This window comes from Carcharhinus amblyrhynchos, chromosome 1 (genome assembly GCF_965287045.1).
Source record: "Carcharhinus amblyrhynchos chromosome 1, sCarAmb.v2.hapA, whole genome shotgun sequence".
In the NCBI taxonomy this organism is placed as follows: Eukaryota; Metazoa; Chordata; class Chondrichthyes; order Carcharhiniformes; family Carcharhinidae; genus Carcharhinus; species Carcharhinus amblyrhynchos.
The window spans coordinates 49,525,789-49,545,785 of NC_137324.1; the positions used below are offsets into that span (position 1 = coordinate 49,525,789).

At 42.1% G+C, this 19,997-nt stretch overlaps 1 protein-coding gene across 2 annotated transcripts in view; it reads left to right on the plus strand.

Moving 5' to 3' along the window:
* alpk2 (alpha-kinase 2) overlaps positions 1 to 19,155 on the plus strand; it is a 32,800-nt gene extending 13,645 nt beyond the window's left edge. For both annotated transcript variants that reach the window (XM_080181578.1, XM_080181651.1), the window contains 5 exons: positions 2,738 to 3,009; positions 6,321 to 6,409; positions 7,212 to 7,429; positions 8,050 to 8,098; positions 18,105 to 19,155. In XM_080181578.1, the coding sequence (XP_080037704.1) occupies positions 2,738 to 3,009; positions 6,321 to 6,409; positions 7,212 to 7,429; positions 8,050 to 8,098; positions 18,105 to 18,378 (902 nt within the window). In that variant the 3' untranslated portion in view covers positions 18,379 to 19,155. The remainder of the gene's footprint in view (positions 1 to 2,737; positions 3,010 to 6,320; positions 6,410 to 7,211; positions 7,430 to 8,049; positions 8,099 to 18,104) is intronic.
* Positions 19,156 to 19,997: the final 842 nt, after the last annotated feature.

The following is a 19,997-nucleotide window of genomic DNA, read 5'->3' on the forward strand; positions in this document are numbered from 1 at the left end:
CCAAGCAAGTCTTGAGTGTGGAGTAACAGTTACTGCTCCGCGCATACCACTAGATTAAGGTAACCTTTAAGTCTCCACAGATCCTTACACATCTGTCCTTCTCCCTTCAGCTTAATAGTAATGTGTTTTAGACTTTGCCTTCATGCATTTTGTTGGTTTCCTTCTTTTATTTTCAGTTGAACTGTAATATATTTCATGACCCCTAATTCACCAACAGTTGTGTGCTTCTTTTAAAATTTTTGTGAGGTCTGATTTTCCATTGGTTATCATATTGACTTTGGCCCAGTTCAGTCAAATCTTCCCCAGCTATGTACAACTCATCAATGCTGGATAGCTGCCCTTTACTATAAGCAGAGCCAAATCTGCTGTTTTCCCACTGATTTCAAAAGCTACTTTGGTGTGGCCCTTCAGGGGACCACTTCACCTGTATACATTTTCACCACTATCCTTCTTGGCTTCAAGAGAATGTGTTTTTTAAAGTCTCCCCTTGTAACCAGCCAGGCTGCTGTTCGACTTCTTACTGGCTGTCAATGTAGATTCCCTCTGAGCGCTCCGGTTTTCTCCCACAATCCAAAGATGTGAAGGTTAAGTGATTTGGCCATGGTAAATTGACTTAGTGTCCCAAGATGTGTAAATTAGGGGGATTAGAGGTGTAAATGCATGGAGTTGTGGGGGTAAGGCCTCTGTGGAATCCTCTTTTGGAGAGTCGGTACAGATTCGATGGGCTGAATGGCATCCTTCTGCATTGTGGATTTCTATGATGTTTCTGTCCATCCAGCAGTGGAGTGACCCAATATTGGTATGTAACACCAGCAATGGCTAGCATATTCAATGATAGCTCCTCAGACTGTGAGTCAGTATATTTTTCTATACTGTTATGTACAGCATCAACATTTCTCCTTTGGTTCTGTTTAGATGCTGACTTGGTTTGTTCTTGTTCCTTATTTTTACTTAGAGTTTGCTTTATTTATCCAAAAGACATGCTCTATGTGTCAATTTTTCCCACAGCATTGACATACATGTCTTTACACCAGCATTTAGCTGAATGTCCTGGTGACTTTGGACACCAATGGTATGTATTTAGTTCAAGACCCTTGGGTGTCATTTTGAGTATTTGAATACATGGATTAAATCACTGAGCTTCTTTTGAAGCCACTTCCATAGAAACAGCAATTTTCATGCCTTTTTCAGAGTAAGGTCACCCTCCCCACCCCCCCCCCCATTAGCAAATGTTTCAGTAAGCTTATCACAGACAAATCTGTCCTGAATAGTGTCATTCAGATCATCTCTAAACTCGCAACATTCCAAAAATCTGGTATGATGCCACAGTGGTTAGCACGCTTGCTTCACAGCCCCACGATCCAGGTTCAATTCCTAGCTTGGGTCACTTTCTGTGTGGAATCTGCACATTCTCCCTGTGTCTGTGTGGGTTTCCTCCAACAGACCAAAAGACATGCTGATTAGCTGCATTGGCCATGCTAAATTCTCCCTCAGTGTACCTGAACAGGTGTCAGAGTGAAGCAACTGGAGGTTTTCACAGTAACTTCATTGAATGCAAGCCTACTTGTGACACTAATAAATAAACTTTTAAGCAAAGTCACAAATTGTGCAATTGACTCACGCTCTTTTTGATTTCTTTTATGGGATCTAAAGCTCTGCCATCACCAAGGTTTTTGGCGAAATATGTGCTTGCAGAATATCTACAGTCTGTGCACACATTCTAGTGCCTGGCTTCTCAGGTTGCACTTAAAGGCAATTAAAGCTCTTCCCTCCCATCAAGCTCAGGAAAGTGGACACCTAAACATCTTTAACTATTTTATTTGTCTGCACTAAATAGTCAAAACACTCAGGCTATATAGAGCTCCATCGCTCCACATTTTCATCAAAGGGTCCCACAATGCCAAAAACTTCCATTTTTCTACTAATGGAGGTTCACAATGTGTTTCCAGTAGCTACCTTGATTTTTCTTTCACACAAATCAATTAAAAGTAAACTAAAGCTTATTTATTAGTCACAAGTAGGCTTACATTCATACTGCAATGAAGTTACTGTGAAATTCCCCTAGTTGCCACAATCCGGCACCTGTTCAGGAACACTAAGAGGGAATTTAGCACGGCCAATTCACCTAACCTGCACATCTTTGGAGTGTGGGAAGAAACCAGAGCACCTGGAGGAAACCCATGCAGACACTGGGAGAATGTACAGTCTCAACACAGACAGTGACCCAAGCTGGGAATCGAATTCAGGTCCTGGAGCTGTGAGGCAGCAGTGCTAACCACTGTGCCATCCGAGCTTCAGCCTCTTATTTAACACATCCAACTCTGTAACTACTGCAGTGTATTGTTACTCTCGTCCACCTAACCCATCAGATCTGGAAGACATGAGAAAAGCTTGTGTTCTATCTTTTCTGTTCCTGACCTTTCCCTTGGTAAATTTGTCTTGCCGGTGGCTTCCCGGTGTTTGCTGTCCTTATCACCAGTTTCTATGTTGTATATTGGAGGGAGCACAGAGGATTTAACATAATGGAACTTCATTTACAGGTGTTCGTTCTCTTATTCTCTGCCTGTTTTACATCTAGGACTTACCTCCGGTAAGCGCATGGATACAGCAGAGCTCAGTAAGCCAATGAGAAATAATACAAATACGTAACAGATTCCAATCCAGGCTGAAGGCTCTTACTTTGCCAGTTGCAATACTTCAGTCTGCAATAACATTATTTTCTCACTCTTCTTTTTAGGAGAGGAAATTGAATTGTTACAACCCATCATTGCAACGGAGCTCACAAATGAGTGCAATTTTGATGTCAAGATGTGTGGCAGTATTGCAACAGAAGAATCACATTTTGGTGAAGGATTGCACCGAAAAGCATTTCGGACCAAAGTTATTTATGGCTTTGTACCTCTGTTCAATCCCGGTCATAAGTGTGTCTTAAAAATTCACAATGCCATCTCACACGGGGCAAAAACAAATAGTGAGCTCATAAAACAGAACTACATGTTGGCAGCACAGGTAAATTAATTAACAGATGGAGGCAGCAACTTGAACTATTCCCTGTGCATCATGCAAATGTGCTTTAATAAAAACTTGTTGTAGCATGCACTTAATGGCCAATTATAAACTCTGTTGTCAAATTAAGAAAGTATTGATTGCAGAATGCATTATATCTATGCAATGTTATTATGTCTGCACCAGCAGTGAGTTCCTCTCCCACAGAATTTACCTCAGCCAATTCCTCACAAAGTTTTCCTAACACACGCACATGAATAAGGGTTGATTTCCATCCTCTCCAGTAGGCAGTAATGGGATTGTTGTACAATGCAATAGCAATGTAATATTGACTGCCCTGTTGCTGTCAACATCCAATCATTCACTACTTTTTGGAGTCTTGTCTTGGGCGGCCCAGGGAGCTGCTAGAAACAGGCAAGAGTCATAAGAGTCACGGAATTTGATCCACGAAACAGGCCCCTAATGGAATTTTGAAGTATCAATAAGCAGAATGTGTTTTGTACATGTACTCCCCATTAGTATTTTCCCATAAGCAGCCTAACTAGAAGGCCTTCAGAAGGCATTGCAAAGAGTACTGAATATTCCAAAAAAGTCAAAAATATATTTGTAAATGATTAGCGCCTGGTCAGGAGGAACAGTAAGGCTCCTCAGAAGTCTATTCCTGTGATGCATGAGACCTCACTGCCCTCCCCCTGCAACTTAGATGTATTGGAAAAAAATACAAAACTCTGAGGTCACCCACTCAAGAACAGCTTCTTCCCCGTTGCTGTCAGACTTTTGAATGGACTTACCTTGCATTAAGCTGATCATTCTCTACACCCTAACTATGACTGTAACACTACATTCCGCACTCTCCAATTTCCTTCTCTATGAACGGTATGCTTTGTCTGTATAGCGCACAAGAAACAATACTTTTCACTGTATGTTAATGCATGTGACAATAATAAATCAAATCAAATCAAATCAAATGGACTTACCATCGCTTTCACTGATCAAGTTGCTCGACTGAAAATTGTTCTGGCCTGACACTGTTACATTGCACAGGTGGTTGGTGTGTTTGCTCCACATCTGAGGGAAGTGGTCATATAAAATCTGCCAAGCATATGTCACCCTAACACACAGGCACATGCAGAAGTTCCAATTTTAATCTAACCCACTAAATTGATTTGGTTCATACTTACGCAAGGATATTTTGGCCTTGGAGGGAGTGCAGAGGAGGTTTACTAGGCTGATACCGGAGTTGAGGGGGTTGGACTATGAGGAGAGGCTGAATAAACTAGGCTTGTACTCGTTACAGTTTAGAAGAATGAGGGGAGATCTCATTGAGACATATAAGATGATGAATGGGATGGATAGGATAGAGGTGGAGAGGCTCTTCCCACTCAGAAAGGACAGTAGGACTAGAGGACACAGCCTCAAGATAAAGGGGGGGCGGTTTAGAACAGGGTTGAGGGGGATCTTCTTCACTCAAAGGGTGGTGAATCTCTGGAATTCTCTGCCTGTTGAAGTGGTGGAGGCTGCCTCGCTCAATATTTTTAAGACACGGGTTGATAGGTTTTTGATAGACAAGGGGATTAAGGGTTATGGGGAGAGGGCGGGAATATGGAACTGAGCCATGACAGATCAGCCATGATCTTATTGAATGGCAGGGCAGGCTCGAGGGGCTAGATGGCCTACTCCTGCTCCTATTTCTCATTTCTTATATGCATGTTTTACACCCCTACCCCTACCCCACAACCTCATGTTATGCTGTTTTGACATCAAGAGTTATAAAAATCAAGAAATGATGACAAGCCTACAAAGAACTTTCATAAGGCCGCAGTTAGAGGCCGCAGTTAGAGACTTCACAACACAGGAAGAATATTGAGATTTTAGAGAAGGTACAATGTGGCTGAAATAGAAGATACTTAGAACAGAGTGCAGGAGAAACTTCTTCAGACAGAACTGTGAGACTGTGGAATTCATTTCCAGGCCTAGTGGTTGAGGTGCAAACTCATCAACATTCAAGATCAAATTAGATAGGTGTATGATGGAAACAGGTTCAAAAGGATATGATAACAAGATGGGTGAATGTGATTAGAACAATTTTGTCATGGAGTAGATAAAAGATCACAAGGATTTTCGGTTACGAGTGGTGTGCCTCAGGGATCTGTTTTGGGGCCACTGCTGTTTGTAATCTTTATTAATGATCTGGATGAGGGTATAGTTGGGTGGATTAGTAAGTTTGCTGATGACACCAAAGTCGGAGGTGTGGTAGATTGTGAGGAAGGGTGTCGAAGTTTGCAGGGTGACTTGGACAGGTTGCAGAGCTGGGCCGCGAGGTGGCGGATGGAGTTTAATGCGGAGAAGTGTGAGGTAATCCATTTCGGTAGGAATAACAGATGTGTTGAGTATAGGGCTAACGGGAGGACTTTGAATAGAGTGGAGGAGCAGAGGGATCTAGGTGTATGTGTACATAGATCCCTGAAAGTTGGGAATCAAGTAGATAAGGTTGTTAAGAAGGCGTACGGTGTCTTGGCGTTTATTGGTAGGGGGATTGAATTTAGGAGTCGCAGCGTCATGTTGCAACTGTACACAACTCTGGTGCGGCCGCACTTGGAGTACTGTGTGCAGTTCTGGTCCCCACATTACAGGAAGGATGTGGAGGCTTTGGAGAGGGTGCAGAGGAGGTTTACCAGGATGTTGCCTGGTATGCAGGGGAGGTCCTATGAGGAGAGACTGAGGGATTTGGGGTTGTTTTCACTGGAAAGAAGGCGGCTAAGAGGAGATCTTATAGAAACATATAAGATGATTAGAGGTTTAGATAGGGTGGATGGTGATAGCCTGTTTCCTCGGATGGAGAAAGCTAGCACGAGGGGGCATGGCTTTAAATTAAGGGGGGGTAGTTATAGGACGGATGTCAGGGGCAGGTTCTTTACCCAGAGGGTGGTGAGGGACTGGAATGCCCTGCCTGCTGCAGTTGTAAATGCGCCTAGTTTGGGGGCGTTTAAGAGATTGGTGGATAGGTTTATGGACGAAAAGGGATTGGTTTAGATTAGTGGGTCAATGTTTTTTTTTAAAAATAAGACTGGTCGGCGCAACATTGTGGGCCGAAGGGCCTGTTCCGCGCTGTAATGTTCTATGTTCTATGTTCTATCAGTTAAGCCTTTTTCCCGTGGTTGTCACTTCTACGCATACACTTACATGTGATGATGCTACTTTATTTTCAATTGATAATGTATTGTCAATTGGAATAATGATTGTAACTGTAGCTGAAGTGTGATAAATGTTTGTTTCTAATGCAGTAGAATGAAAAAGCTGTTGTTCGTTTTTAGGAATGCCACGTACAGACTGCTGCTCGGCTATATAGCAATATGTTTTCAGCAGAGGGGACATTGTTAGAAGGCTTTGGAGAAACACCTGAGTGAGTAAATGTGTGCTTTACTTGTGCTAGTCCTCACTCCCCTTGTCCATGCTATAGAGCTGTTTATTCTGAAGTGGTGAGCATTGTAATTGGGATGACCAGGTCAAAATCATGTATCTATCATGGAAGTGCATTTTATAAGCTGAAACTGCTGGGTTCCAACAGGAGAAACTTTTACATAGTTTATGGATGTCACTGATTGCTTCATAGTATCTAACCATTGCAATTGTTAATATTTGTTTTTCTTAATCTTGGGCCGATCAAAGTAAAGAATATTCACTCTGGAGAACCACAATCCCAATACAGGAATACTTAGATTGTGTATAATCTTGCCATCATCTTTAAAGACAATTCACTTCATACAAACTGAGACTGAACCTGGGACCTTCTCATTGATATGATTCAGTTGCAAATTTCAGAACAATTCCTTTAACAATCAGGTAATTTCTGATGTTTCCTCTTGTGGGGAAAACAAGGATGGCATGGTGGCACAGTGGTTAGCACTGCTGCCTCACAGCACCTGGGACCCAGGTCCGATTCCCAGCTTCGGTCACTGTCTGTGCAGAGTCTGTATGTTCTCCTCATGTCAGTGCGGGTTTCTCTCACAATCTGAAAGATGTGCTGGTTAGGTGACCATGCTAAATTCTCCCTCAATGTACCTGAACAGGTGCCAGAGTATGGCAACTAGGGGATTTTCACAGTAATTTTATTGCAGTGTTAATTAACGTAAGCCTGCTTATGATATTAATAAATAAACTTAAACATCCTGTAACTGATGTACGCAATCATGTTCTTTTTCTAGGGTTATTCCTATATATCTAATTAATCGCCCAGCAAACAACATCCCTTACGCAACTGTGGAAGAGGAACTGATTGGCGATTTTGTTAAGTATTCAGTGAAGGACGGCAGAGAGCTGAATTTTGGTAGAAAAGAATCTGAAATTGGTCAGAAATGTTGTACATTCCAGCACTGGGTGTATCAGTGCACAGAAGGAAACCTCCTTGTCACAGATATGCAAGGTAAATGTGATATATTGCTTTGAAAGCATTAGAAAGAATGGCTGTGTGTTGTGGGGATGTAATGGTCAGTGTCTGGCCATTTAAGTGTAATGACTAATCTATCGTCAGAAACAGAATTCAAAGGAGTGTCATAATTATCATTAGAATTTTGCAGGAGGCCATTTAAACCATCGCGCTTCTTTTGAAGAAGCTATCCAATCCCTGCAGTTCACCCGGAACCCTTCAATTTTTTTTTGTTTTTCAGATGTAAAACTAATTTCCTTTTGCTTGCCACATTGCAGGTATTCAAGTCTCATTTCAATCTATCACTATGTCACATTTACAATTGGAGCAATACCAGACGCACACACCATACATTTGATACGTCACATGCAGTACTTATTGGTTACCTGCTTACTTAAATAAAATTGGAAAAGCATAAAGTCAAACCTGAAAGGGAATGTAAAGTTAACGTTTTGGTCTTCTAAAAGAAGGACACTATCTGCACTCTGAACCTATTCTTTTGTTTCGGACTAACTTTCATTATCGTCATTTTAGACATCCAACATTCATTTTATTTCCACTTATGTAATAACTTTTGTGCATGTTTTACAGAATTTGTTCCAATTGTTTTTCTGTAGGTGTAGGAATGAAGTTAACTGATGTTGGAATAGCAACTAGTAGAAAAGGGTAAGTGAAGAAAACGATGGGCTGTACTGTTACGGTAGCTCATTCTCTGTATCTTGATTGATGATGCTGCAACAGCACTCTGTCAGGTTTGATGACATGATATTGGTCGTAATATTACTGTAAATGCCATGCGATGAAAGTTTCAACCTGAAACAAGCAGCTTCCATGTAATAACTGCTGGGTTGTAACCCCAACAAAAATATTGTGAATGGAATGGAAGTTAAAATTGCAATTACTTTACGTGCTTAAGTTTCCCTTTTCTTGCACATACTTGGGGCTAAGGTCAATATCCCTAATATTGACAGGCACAAGGATTGTGCTTGACAAATTTATGAGAGCTTTTTGAAGATGTAACTAATAAAATAGATAAAGGGGAACCAGTAAATGTAGTATAAGCTGGATTTCCAAAATGCCATTCAATAAAGATTTAAGCACACAAAAAATTAGTACACAAAATCAGGGCCCATGAGGTTGGAGATATATAAGCAGGGATGGAGAACTAGTTAATGGACAAGAAGGAATGAGTAGAGATAAATGAAGCATTTTCAAATTGGCAGGAAGAGTTCCACAAGATCAGTACTGGAGTTTTTGCTATTTAAGTTCCATTTGAATGACTCAGTCAAAGACATTGAGAGTTATCCATCCAGGTTTGCAGATAATACAAAAGTGAGAAAGTAAGTTCTGAGGAGGCATGGAATATAAAAGTGGGGAATTTTTACTGCAGCTGTACAGGGCCTCGGTGAGACCACTGTTCAAGTATTGTGCATAGTTTTAGTCTCCTTATTTAAGAAAGTTTATAATTACTTTAAAAGCAGTTCAGAGAAGATTCATTCCTGGGATGAAGGGCTTACCTTATGAACAGAGGTTCAGACTATATCCTCTGGATTTTAGAAGAGTAAGAAGTGATCCTATTGAAAGATCCTAAGGGGATTTGTTGGGCAGAGATCGGAGAATGTTTCCTCTTGTGGGGGAGACTAAAACAAGGTGACGTCATTCAAAAATAGGAGGTCTCCCTTTTAAGACAAAGATAAGGAGAAATTCTTTCCCACTAACAGTCATTGGTGTGTGGAATTCTCTTCCCCAGAAAACCTTGGAGGCCAAGCCATTGAATTTATTTAAGGTAGAGTTTTAATATGCAAGACAGCCAAGGGTTATATGGGGCAGACAGGAAAGTGGAGCAGAGACCACAACCAGGTCAGCCATGATCTTATTGACTGAAGGAGCAGGTTCAAAGAGTCAAATGGCCTCCTCCAGCTCCTACGTTCCCAAGTTCCGATGACTCCAAGAGGATGAAAAACAAATATAGACAGGTAAAGTAAGTGGGCAACAAGGCAACAGCTAAACTACAATGTGGAGAAACGTGAGGTTATTAACTTTGGTAGTAAGAAGATAAAAGAACACTTTTAAAAGACGTGAAGTTTTAAATGTTGATGCTCGGAGAGACATGGGATGTATTCTTACATGGAACATAAAACGCTAGCATGCAGGTGTAGCAAGCAAATGGCAAAGGGATTGGAATACAAACGTGAAAAAGTCTTGCTGCAATTGAACAGGGCTTCGGTGAGACCACATATAAATGCAGAATATTGATGTGTCCTGCTGCCATATTTGTAAGCACGGGTCACATAAAACTCACCAGGTAGCCTTCAGAAAGTGAGTTCTCACCAAAGGATTCCAAGCCTCTGATTTGCTCTTGCAGTTGCAGTATTTATGTGACTGATCCAGTTCAGTTTCTGGTTAATAATTACCCCAGGATCTTGATGGTAGTTGATTCAGCAGTGGTGCTGCCATTGAATGTCAAGGGGAGATAGTTGGATATTCTCTTGTTGAAGATGGTCATATCTTGGCACTTGTTTGACATGAATGATAACTTGCCACTTATCAGCTCAAGCCTGAATGTTATCCAGGAGACCAGGAGATGGATCATCCACTCAGCACTTCTGGCTGAAGATGATTGCAAAAATTTCAGCCTTTTGTACTGATGTGTTGAGCTCCCAAATCACTGAGGGTGGGAATATTTGTGGAGCATCCTCTTCTGGTTAGTTGGCTAATTGTTCATCAACATTCAAGACGGGATCTGGCAGGACTGCAGAGCTTTGATCCGATCTGCTGGTTGTGGGATCACCCAGCACTGTGCTCACAATGTTTGGTATGTATATGGTCCTCTGTTGCTGTTTTACTGGATCAGCACCTCATTTTAGGTAAGCTTGGCACTACACTTAGCATGCTGTCCTGTACTACGTATTGAGTTCAGATTGATCCCTTGATGGTAATGTTTGAGGTATATGTCAGTCCATGAGGTTATAGATTGTGCGATATAATTCTACTGCTGCTGATGGCAAACAGTACCTCGTGGATACTCAGTAATGAGGTACTCATCTGCTCCCATTGAGCACAGTCATACAGCAGGGCTCTCATGGAGCACTGCAGGCAGTGCAAGCATTGTTTCAGCACTCCTATAGTCTGTTCTGTCACATTTCTCATGGCAGCACGGCTTCCATTGTGTGTATGCTGCCCTCATGCTTGTGGATTGTGCACTGATTCATGAGTCATCTTTTCATAAGATAGCCCATGAGGCCCAGTAGTCACTCCCTGTTTTTTTGTGGTGGCACAGAAGACACCATGTGATGAAGGAGGCATCATGACAGCTCCTAGGCAGTGGCATTGATCTGCGTGGTATGCTGCGAATGGTCACACACTAGTTACGTATTGAAGGAGTTCCTATGTGTTTCAGATTTGGCATGTGGCACCCATAGGTGAAAAGGTAAGTTGTGAGAGGGATATAAATCATTTACAGAGAGATATTAATTGGTTAAGCTAGTGAGCAAAAAGTTGGCAAATGGAGTATAATATGAGAATTTATTCATTATGGAAGAGACTTGGGGCTACTTGTACATGAAACACAGAAAGCAAGCACACAGATGCAGTAGGTAATTAGGAAGGCTAATGGAATGTTGGCCCTTATTTCAAGGGGGTTGGAATATAAAAGTAGAGAAATTTCACTGTAAATGTACAAGGTACTGATGAGACCACAGCTAGAATATTGTGAGCAGGAAAGACATTATTTCATTGAAGACAGTTCAGAGAAGTTTCACTAGGATGATCCCCAATATGGAGGGATTGTCTTATGAGGAAAGATTGGACACATCGGACTTTAGAAGAATGAGAGGTGATCTCATTGAAATATGTAGGATTCCTAAGGGGTTTGTTGGTGAGGTAACCAAGGTGACCGGTACTATCTAAAGTTTAGATAGTGCAAGACTCACTATCTCTGTATAAAGATGTAACTTTATTCCAACTAGCAATTGCCAGGAGACCATTGAAGGGTCAGGACAACTCTGAAATAAAGCTGCCAGATCTCTCCTATGAAACCTGACATATACAATTCAAAACAGATCAATTGTAGGTTTTCTTATCAATCATTTCCGCCAGAGGACATAATCTCAGAATAAAGGGGCAGCAATTTGTGACTGAGATGAGAAGAAATTTCTTCACTCAGAGAATTGAAAGTCTTTACCACAGACAGCTGTGAGAGCAGAATCCTTGTGTATATTTAAGGTTGAGATAGATTTTGGATTGATAAGGGAATCAAGGGTTATGGGGAAATGGCAGAAAAGTGGACATGAAGCATTTTACAAAGAACAAAGAAAAGTACAGCACAGGAACAGGCCCTTCAGCCCTCTAAGCCTGTGCTGATCATGAATCCCTAACTAAACTAAGAACAAACCTTTTGTCCTTATTCAGACTGTATCCTTCCATTCTCTTCCTGTTCATGTACCTATCCAGATGCCTCTTAAATGTTGCTAATGTGCCTGCTTCTACCACCTCCTCTGGCAACACATTCCAGGCACCTACACTCTCTGCATTAAAACCTCCTCTGCATATCTCCCTTAAACTTTCCCCCTCTCACCTTGAATCTGTGCCCCCTTGTAATTGACACTGCAACCCTGGGAAAAAGCCTCTGACTATCCACCTGACTAGGCCCCTCATAATTTTGTAGACCTCTATCAGGTCTCCCCTTATCCCCTGTCTTCCAGTGAAAACAATCCTAGTTTATTCAATTTCATCTCATATTCAACACTCAAAACCAGGCAATTTCCTGGTGAACATTCTTTGCACTCTCTCCAAAGATTCCACATCCTTTTAGTAGTGAGGTGACCAGAACTACACACTATACTCCATATTAGATCAGCCATGATCCTACTGAATAGCAGAGCAGGCATGAGGGGCTGAACAGCCTCGTCCTGTTCCTTTTTCTTATGAACTTATGATTCATGGTGTCAAACCACATCATTGGTGAAACGGTAAAATGTATGTTAAGGAAGTGAAATTATGGCAATTCTTCTTTTCTGGTTTGGAGGGGCGGCGGCGGGCGGGGAGGGGTGTTGGAAGGGAATTCTCCCAAAAATGCTGAATTGATGAGAAAATTGGCCTAAATACTGACTGTTTTTTCAGTTGAACTTTACACTTGCATCTCCCCACTCAGTGCAATGCAGAGGTCACAATCGTGGTTTAAAAGCTCGGGGGATGGAGTCAATTCACGCCCTGATCTATCAGTCTCCCGTTTGTTGACCAACTCGGTCGCTGCTCCCCCCCCCCATCCCACCCCACCCCCAACATGGCCTGATCGTGGTCCCCACAGGCATTCCTGGACCAGCTCCGATCAAGCACCACCCCCCTCATCCAGGAGCCCCCCCCCCAGGGTCACCCTCCCCTCCCCCAACACCCTCACCCAACAGTGGCAATCCCTCCACCCCCCCACCCCAGCAGACCCTGCACCCCCCCTCCCCCCCAACTGACTCCCGGGAGGCAGAATCCTTTCCCCGCCCCCACAGGCACCACCCCCCCCCAGCCTGCCCTGATCACTGATCTCTCTCCAGCCCTGACCGATCCTGTCTGCAGAGCGACACCCCCCACCCCCACCAATCAACCCATAAGCGCCATCCATAATAGGCCCCAGCCCCTTGACACTGCCCAATGCCCAGTGCCAAAGTGCCCCCTGTACATGGGTACTTTGACTCTTGGGCAGTGCCAGGGCACAGGCTGGCACTGCCAGGGTGTCAATGTCTAGAGGGCACCACCGCCCCCCCCCCCCCCCCCTGCTGTTTGACTGCCTGTGGTGCCCCGATTATCCCCCTTCACTCCAGTGGGGTTTCCCGCTAGTCCCCTGAACGTGGGGAGTTACTCTAAACCCCGTTGGAGTGAAATACTCCTGATGGAGTGAAAGATGCTATCGAGTCCAGCGAATTCTGCGCCGGGTTCAATAATCACATTTTAAATTCATTCAAAATACATTTATAACAGATTAAAATCACTTACCCCTTTTCCCGCCGGATTCCAGCGCGGTCCCGACTGTGCCTGTTCTCCGGCTGTGGGAGGTGCGCATGCATCGGGAACGCGTGAGCAAATCCTGCGAAATGGCGGAGACGCAATTCTCCCGTCCTGACCTGCCAAAAATCATGCGGGTCGGGATGGGAGAATCACCCCCCATATTTCTGGGAAGTAATGACAGTTGTTGAAACTGTACAACAAATATACAATAGGGTGTTTTCTCTCCAAGATCAGACCACTACAGACCAACCCAGCATCACCCTAGAGCTGATAGAAAATGCTAACTCCCATTAAATTAATGAAGCTGCTCTGGGATACACACACTTAGCTTCTATAACCTGCAGTTTGAAATGATAGAGACACAAAACACTGACAAAGAAGGATTTCCACAACAACAACATAAATACCAGAGATGTATTGTATAAGAAATTGGCTATTGATCCATCTCTCTTTTGTTAAAAAAGCACAAGATATTAATGGTAGGTTGGGAGATGGAACGGTAACACAGTGGTTAGCACAGCTGCCTCACAGCACCAGGGATCCAAGTTCAATTCCTCAGTGTACTCAAACGGGTATTAGGGTATGGCAACTAGGGGATTTTCACAGCAATTTCATTGCAGTGTTAATATAAGCCTATTTATCACACTAAAACTTAACTTTGTACAGATGTTTCCCATTGTTACAATCTCCACAGAGAACAAAGTTAGCAAAATATTGACACATCAATATTTCATGTTTTAAAACTTTTGCTATATCAAATGAAAAATACACAATTGACTCCAGCTGCCTGAGATGCACGGAGACTGTGGCGCCCAGCGGGGAGCCTGCAAAACAGCGTCTGCTCGAGTCTTCCAGCCTGCTGCGCTACTTTTGGAGTTGGGAGAATTACCCCCAGCATCTATATTTCTGGCACTTCAGGAGACTCAGGGTCTACTTATTGTAAACTTAGGAACTGCTGTCATTGTTACCAAATATAAACACTAATATAAATTGGTCAAAAGCTATTTGTTATAATCATTCAAACTTGTTGTGGCTTTGGATTGGCTTATAGAGTCATAGAGTCATAGCGGTTTACAGCATTGAAACAGGCCCTTCAGCCCAACTTGTCCATGCCGCCCTTATTTTTTTTTAAACCCCTAAGCTAATCCCAATTGCCCACATTTGGCCCATATCCCTCTACCTATCGTACCCATGTAACTATCGAAATGCTTTTTAAAACATAAAATCTTGGTGTCATCTGCAAACTCACTAACCATGCCCCCGATATTCTCATCCAAATTATTAATATAAATGACAAGTAGTAGTGGACCCAGTGCTGATTCCTGAGGCACACCGCTGGTCACAGGCTTGCAGTTTGAAAAGAATTCTCTACAACCACCCTCTGGCTTCTGTCAAGAAGCTAATTTTGTATCCATTTAGATACCTCACCTTGGATCTCATGAGATTTAACTTTATGCAACAACCTACCATGTGGTACCTTGTCAAAGGCTTCTTACAAGTGTCCGAAATTGTTACACTTCCAGGAGTAACTCGTAGGCAGTCTCCTAATTCAGGGACACAACAGGAGGCAATGTGGGGTAGACCTGTTAGGCTGTCTCTGACAGCTGCCCTTGAATTAAAAATGTTCAGATATCTGATGACCATGTCAGGTTTCTTTCTGTTTTCTCAAAAGTGGCAACAATAAATGCCCGCACAGCATTCTCTTCTAATTTGGGAATGAATTTTGCATACTTGTGGGCTTCAGAGATTGGCTCCAGCTTAAAGGGATAAGGGGTGCTACTGGCTATAGAGATTTTCCCTTGCAGCTTTCAATTATGATCTCTCTCTCTCCCTGTGATCTGCTAGCTTCATTTCCAATTTTCAGAGTTGGAATCCTCTTTCCCTTTCCTTTTCCCTTGCTCTATCTCGCTTTCTTTCTCTCTCCCTTTACTTCCCTGCTTGAAATTAGCTAGAGGATGGAATTCAGAGTCATGATTGAGCTGTACATCTAACTGCCCTACTGGTAATGTGAGATCCCAAGCATTCTAATCCTCTATAAATCAGCCCACAGCCACCTCAACAGAGGTAAAACCAAAGGGTTAGTTTATTCTATTCACACTTAAAATGCGGAAGAGGATTTTCAATGTTTCCAAACCCGCCCCCTTATTTGCATTCATACAATAAAATGAGGGAGAAGTGGAAGAAAGGGTCAGAGCACAGACAAAATAAGAATTATTTTGTTTCACATGAGTCCAGTGTCTAGCATCAAAAGTCTATTAGTATATTATTTCAGAGAGGTTAGCAGGCTGAAGCTGATGTGGGGATAATCCATTTTTCCAGTGCTGATTTCCACGATGGAAAATACAGAGATGAGTTAGTCTTGCAGTAGGCACTTCTACAGAAGTTCAGACTTTCCAGTAGAAAACAGTGTGGAGGACCAAGCAATTTAAACCTGGATGGAGCTCTGGTTTTTCTGCTGTTTTGTTAAAGGAAGATGGCAGACCACCTCCTTTACCTTCACAACACAATATTACAGGTTCAGGCAGCTTTGGCATTTTGGGGAGGGAGGGAGTGACATAATCTTCCATTATTGCACCTCCTCTAGCCCTCAGGCCTGACAGATAAATCATCACTCAACTTTCAGTGGGTGCACTTTAAGATCAAAAGTAACAGCAGGAATAGTTCATTCAGCCACTTCAGTTTTCTCTGTCATTTAATAAGATCATGGACCTGACTTGTGATCTTAATCCACTTCTCTGCCCCTCTCACATTACACTTGACTCCCTTGTCAATCAAAAATCTTTTTGGCCACAACTTAAAATTACATTTGGCCAGATCAGCTCAGGAAGCAAATAGTGAAGATCCTATTGCTCCATTTTAACTTCCCAAGCACCCCTAAGTGCCCCCAATTTTGTTTCCATGCAGTAGGGGAGATTATTGTTCTCTTGTTCTGCCACATGTTTCATTGTAAGGTTCCTCTCACAGTTCCCTAACTGGCTGTTTGGTATGTTGAAAACAGCTTAATATACAGTGCTGTGGTGCTCGTTTAGTTGCACTGCCATTATGTGAATGTACAACCATTTAGAAGGAAGTTGAGTAATGCAGTAAATTGGAATACTTGTTTTCTGTATGTCAGAAAGCTTTTTTTACAATTTCCCATCTCTGCCCCATTTATGGGGATTGCCAGACCAGGGAGAAACAGAGGACAACAAGTATTTTCTCAGAGGGTAAGCTACTGCATGGAATATGTTCACACATTGGATAGGGTTGTAAAGAGTGCTTTTGGTACATTGGCCTTTATAAATCGGAGTATCGAGTATAAAAGTTGGAGTGTTATGGTAAGGTTATATAAGGCGTTGGTGAGGCTGAATTTAGAGTATTGTGTACAGTTTTGGTCACCTAGTTACAGGAAGGATGTAAATAAGGTTGAAAGAGTGCAGAGAAGGTTCAAGAGGATGTTGCCGGGACTTGAGAAGCTGAGTTACAGAGAGAGATTGAATAGGTTAGGACTTTATTCCCTGAAGCGTAGAAGAATGAGGGGAGATTTGATAGAGGTGTATAAGATTTTGATGGGTATAGATAGAGTGAATGCAAGCAAGCTTTTTCCACTGAGCCTGGGGGAGAAAAAAGCCAGAGGGCATGGGTTAAGGCTGAAAGGAGAAAAGTTTAAGGGGAATATGGGGGGGGGGCTTCTTCACGCAGAGAGTGGTGGGAGTGTGGAATGAGCTGCCAGATAAAGTGGTAAATGCAGGGTCATTTTTAACATTTAAGAAAAACTTGGACAGGTTCATGGATGAGAGGGGTGTGGAGGGATATGGTCCGAGTGCAGGTCAGTGGGACTAGGCAAAAAATGGTTTGGCACCGACAAGAAGAGCCAAAAGGCCTGTTTCTGAGCTGTAATTTTCTATGGTTCTATTTCCAGTAATCCTAATTTCAGCAGGAACTGGAGGACAGGTCGTACGTATTCTTTGACTTGTGAAGAAACAGAGGGGTTATTGCGCTCATTATATATGGCTATAGTATGTTGAATTTTTGAATTCTAATGTTTTTGAAGAGAAATGTTTGGAAATCATCAGAGGATTTGAAGGGATTATTTTTTCCCAGCTAATAAAAAATGAAAAATCCACTTCCAGCGAAAGTGAAAGGGCTAATCTGAGTTTGTAAGGGTTAAGAATGCGCTGCTTTTTTGTAGAGGGGCCGATGGCAAAGGAAACAAATGATCGTTTCCCTTTTTGCTTGTACAAATAGGTTTTGCTGAGCCAGTTTAAGGGAAGTTCATTGAACTAATTCAGGAAGTGACAAAGTGCAACAGCGCTATTTAGTGGCGTATATATGTACTACATGACTGAAAACTCAAGCAGTCCCTTCTTAAAGCTGCACAAATGTTGTCTGAAAGACAAAGCTTACTTCTGTCTCATTTTGACAAAGGCAAAATGTCTTTGGAGACCAGTTTCACGAGAGTTGGTGTCTTTAACCAGCTGAACCATTGGTGGAGTTACATAAATAGTTTTTCCAAAGAAAATTGAAAGATAGAAAGGTAACTTATTAATAAAGAATGATCTGGTCCTCTAGATCAGGTATAAGGTGAGTACATGGAAGCCACCAACAAGTCAGTTTTCTCGTGGTTGTATGCGTTAGGAAACCGTAGTCAAGACAGATCAGCTGAATATCTAATCTCCTCTTTATTCTCTTCCAGATACAAAGGATTTAAAGGGAACTGTTCCATTTCCTTTATTGATCAGTTCAAAGCTCTCCATCAGTGTAATATGTACTGTAAAATGATGGGTTTGAAATCTTTGAAAGTCTCTCAACTTAAGCCCAAGAGGAATCCCTCAGTGAAGACACAAGCATCACAACCAATCCCACAGTCAACAAAGAAAACCGCACTGAGTCCACAAAGCACAAGAAGAACTTTTTCTTCTCAGGCAAAGAGCATCTTTGGAGACAAAACTTTACAGAAACATCTATAAGCCCTTGAAACATTTATTTCTGCTGTTACATGAGCCTGCAGCTTATTTGTGTTTCTTAGATGGTATCATGTTGTCTATCATGGATTTTTTTTGTCAAACTTAGCAATGCAAGTGAAAATATACAAGGGTGAATTCATCAATCTCACACACCCATCATGGACTGAAACATGTATGGAGCACAAGCGAAAGAAACTGCGCTACACCATGGTAGCTATATGTAGGACCCATGCTTTGTTCAAGCTTGGATTCCCAGGGGTGTGAGATCAGTAAATGTATCCTCTCTAATTCTAAGGTAGAATAGCCCAGTGGTAGAGATATACATTAGCAAAGTACCACAATTTGAATAGAAGCATGATGAAGTTTCCTATAATCTGCATGATATCACATCAAGACTCCAACCTCCTTCACTTCATTGCTACCTGTCATAAAAAGCTTTATGATTTCTACAATGGTCAATTCTCTGTTGAACTTGATTTTCTTGCTTCAACAAGTTCCGAATATGCCAAACTGCAAACTCCTGTACCCAGTGTTTTCTTGCATCGATGAAAAGGTCCATTGTGCCATCCCATTATGTATTTTTCTTCAAATTGCTGGAACTTCTCTTCCGTCAACCTTCCTGTTCTCTTACACATTTTCAAACCTCAAACTTGGTTTCATCTAATTATTACTTCTTGGCTAATCTCTCCTACTCTTCTGGAGCTTTTTTTGGTGCCTTATAATGTGGAGCTTGTCTGTTCACCAATTTCTTAAAGTAAAAAAAAGCCAATGCCAATTCTATCTGTGGCTGAGTTGTAACTGAATGTAATGTTATTGTAGGGTTCTCTATCTATTTAACACCATGTCCTCCAGAAATATATATAAGGTGAAACAAACAAAAACAGAAAATGCTGGAAAACTCAGCAGGCCTGACAGCATCTGAGGAGAGAGAATAAAGCCAATGTTTCGAGACTGGATTACTCTTAAACAAAGCTTAAATTAAGATAAAATCTTGAACCATATGTTATGAATATGGTGCATATGTTAGGGACACTTTGTTCATATGTTTCAGTTCATTTTCTTTTTGTCGCAAAAACCTCATGTTAAAATCCAATATTGAAGGATAGTGTGATCAGTAGGCTTGAGGTCAATGTTCACAAGGGAGCCAATAACATGCAGCTCGATCTCACCAACACCTTACTGGGCTGTTCATCTGACATCCAGTCTTGGAGATGTCATAACCACCCTGGCATCCGGAAGACTGAAGCCACCATTTTCATAAACTTCATTCCCTTGCCACTAACGTCCACAGGCTAAACCAGACCCAACACAACTTTGACATCCTGTGACTCCCGAGCTGACCTTTAAATCTGATTATTTTTACTATCACTAAGGTTGCTTAACCTCCACGTTCAGAACATTGCCTACCTCTTCCCATACCTCAGCATCTCTGTCATCAAAACACTTAGACATTCCATCATCATCCAAGACTTGGCTATCTAATGCTTTCCTAGCTGACCTTTCATTCTTCACCTGCCATAACTATAACATACCCAAAACTCTGCTGGAAGTTGGAGATCAGCAGAAATACCATTATATGGAAAGTGAGAGATATAAATTTGATTTTTGTTGTTCCTGTGCCG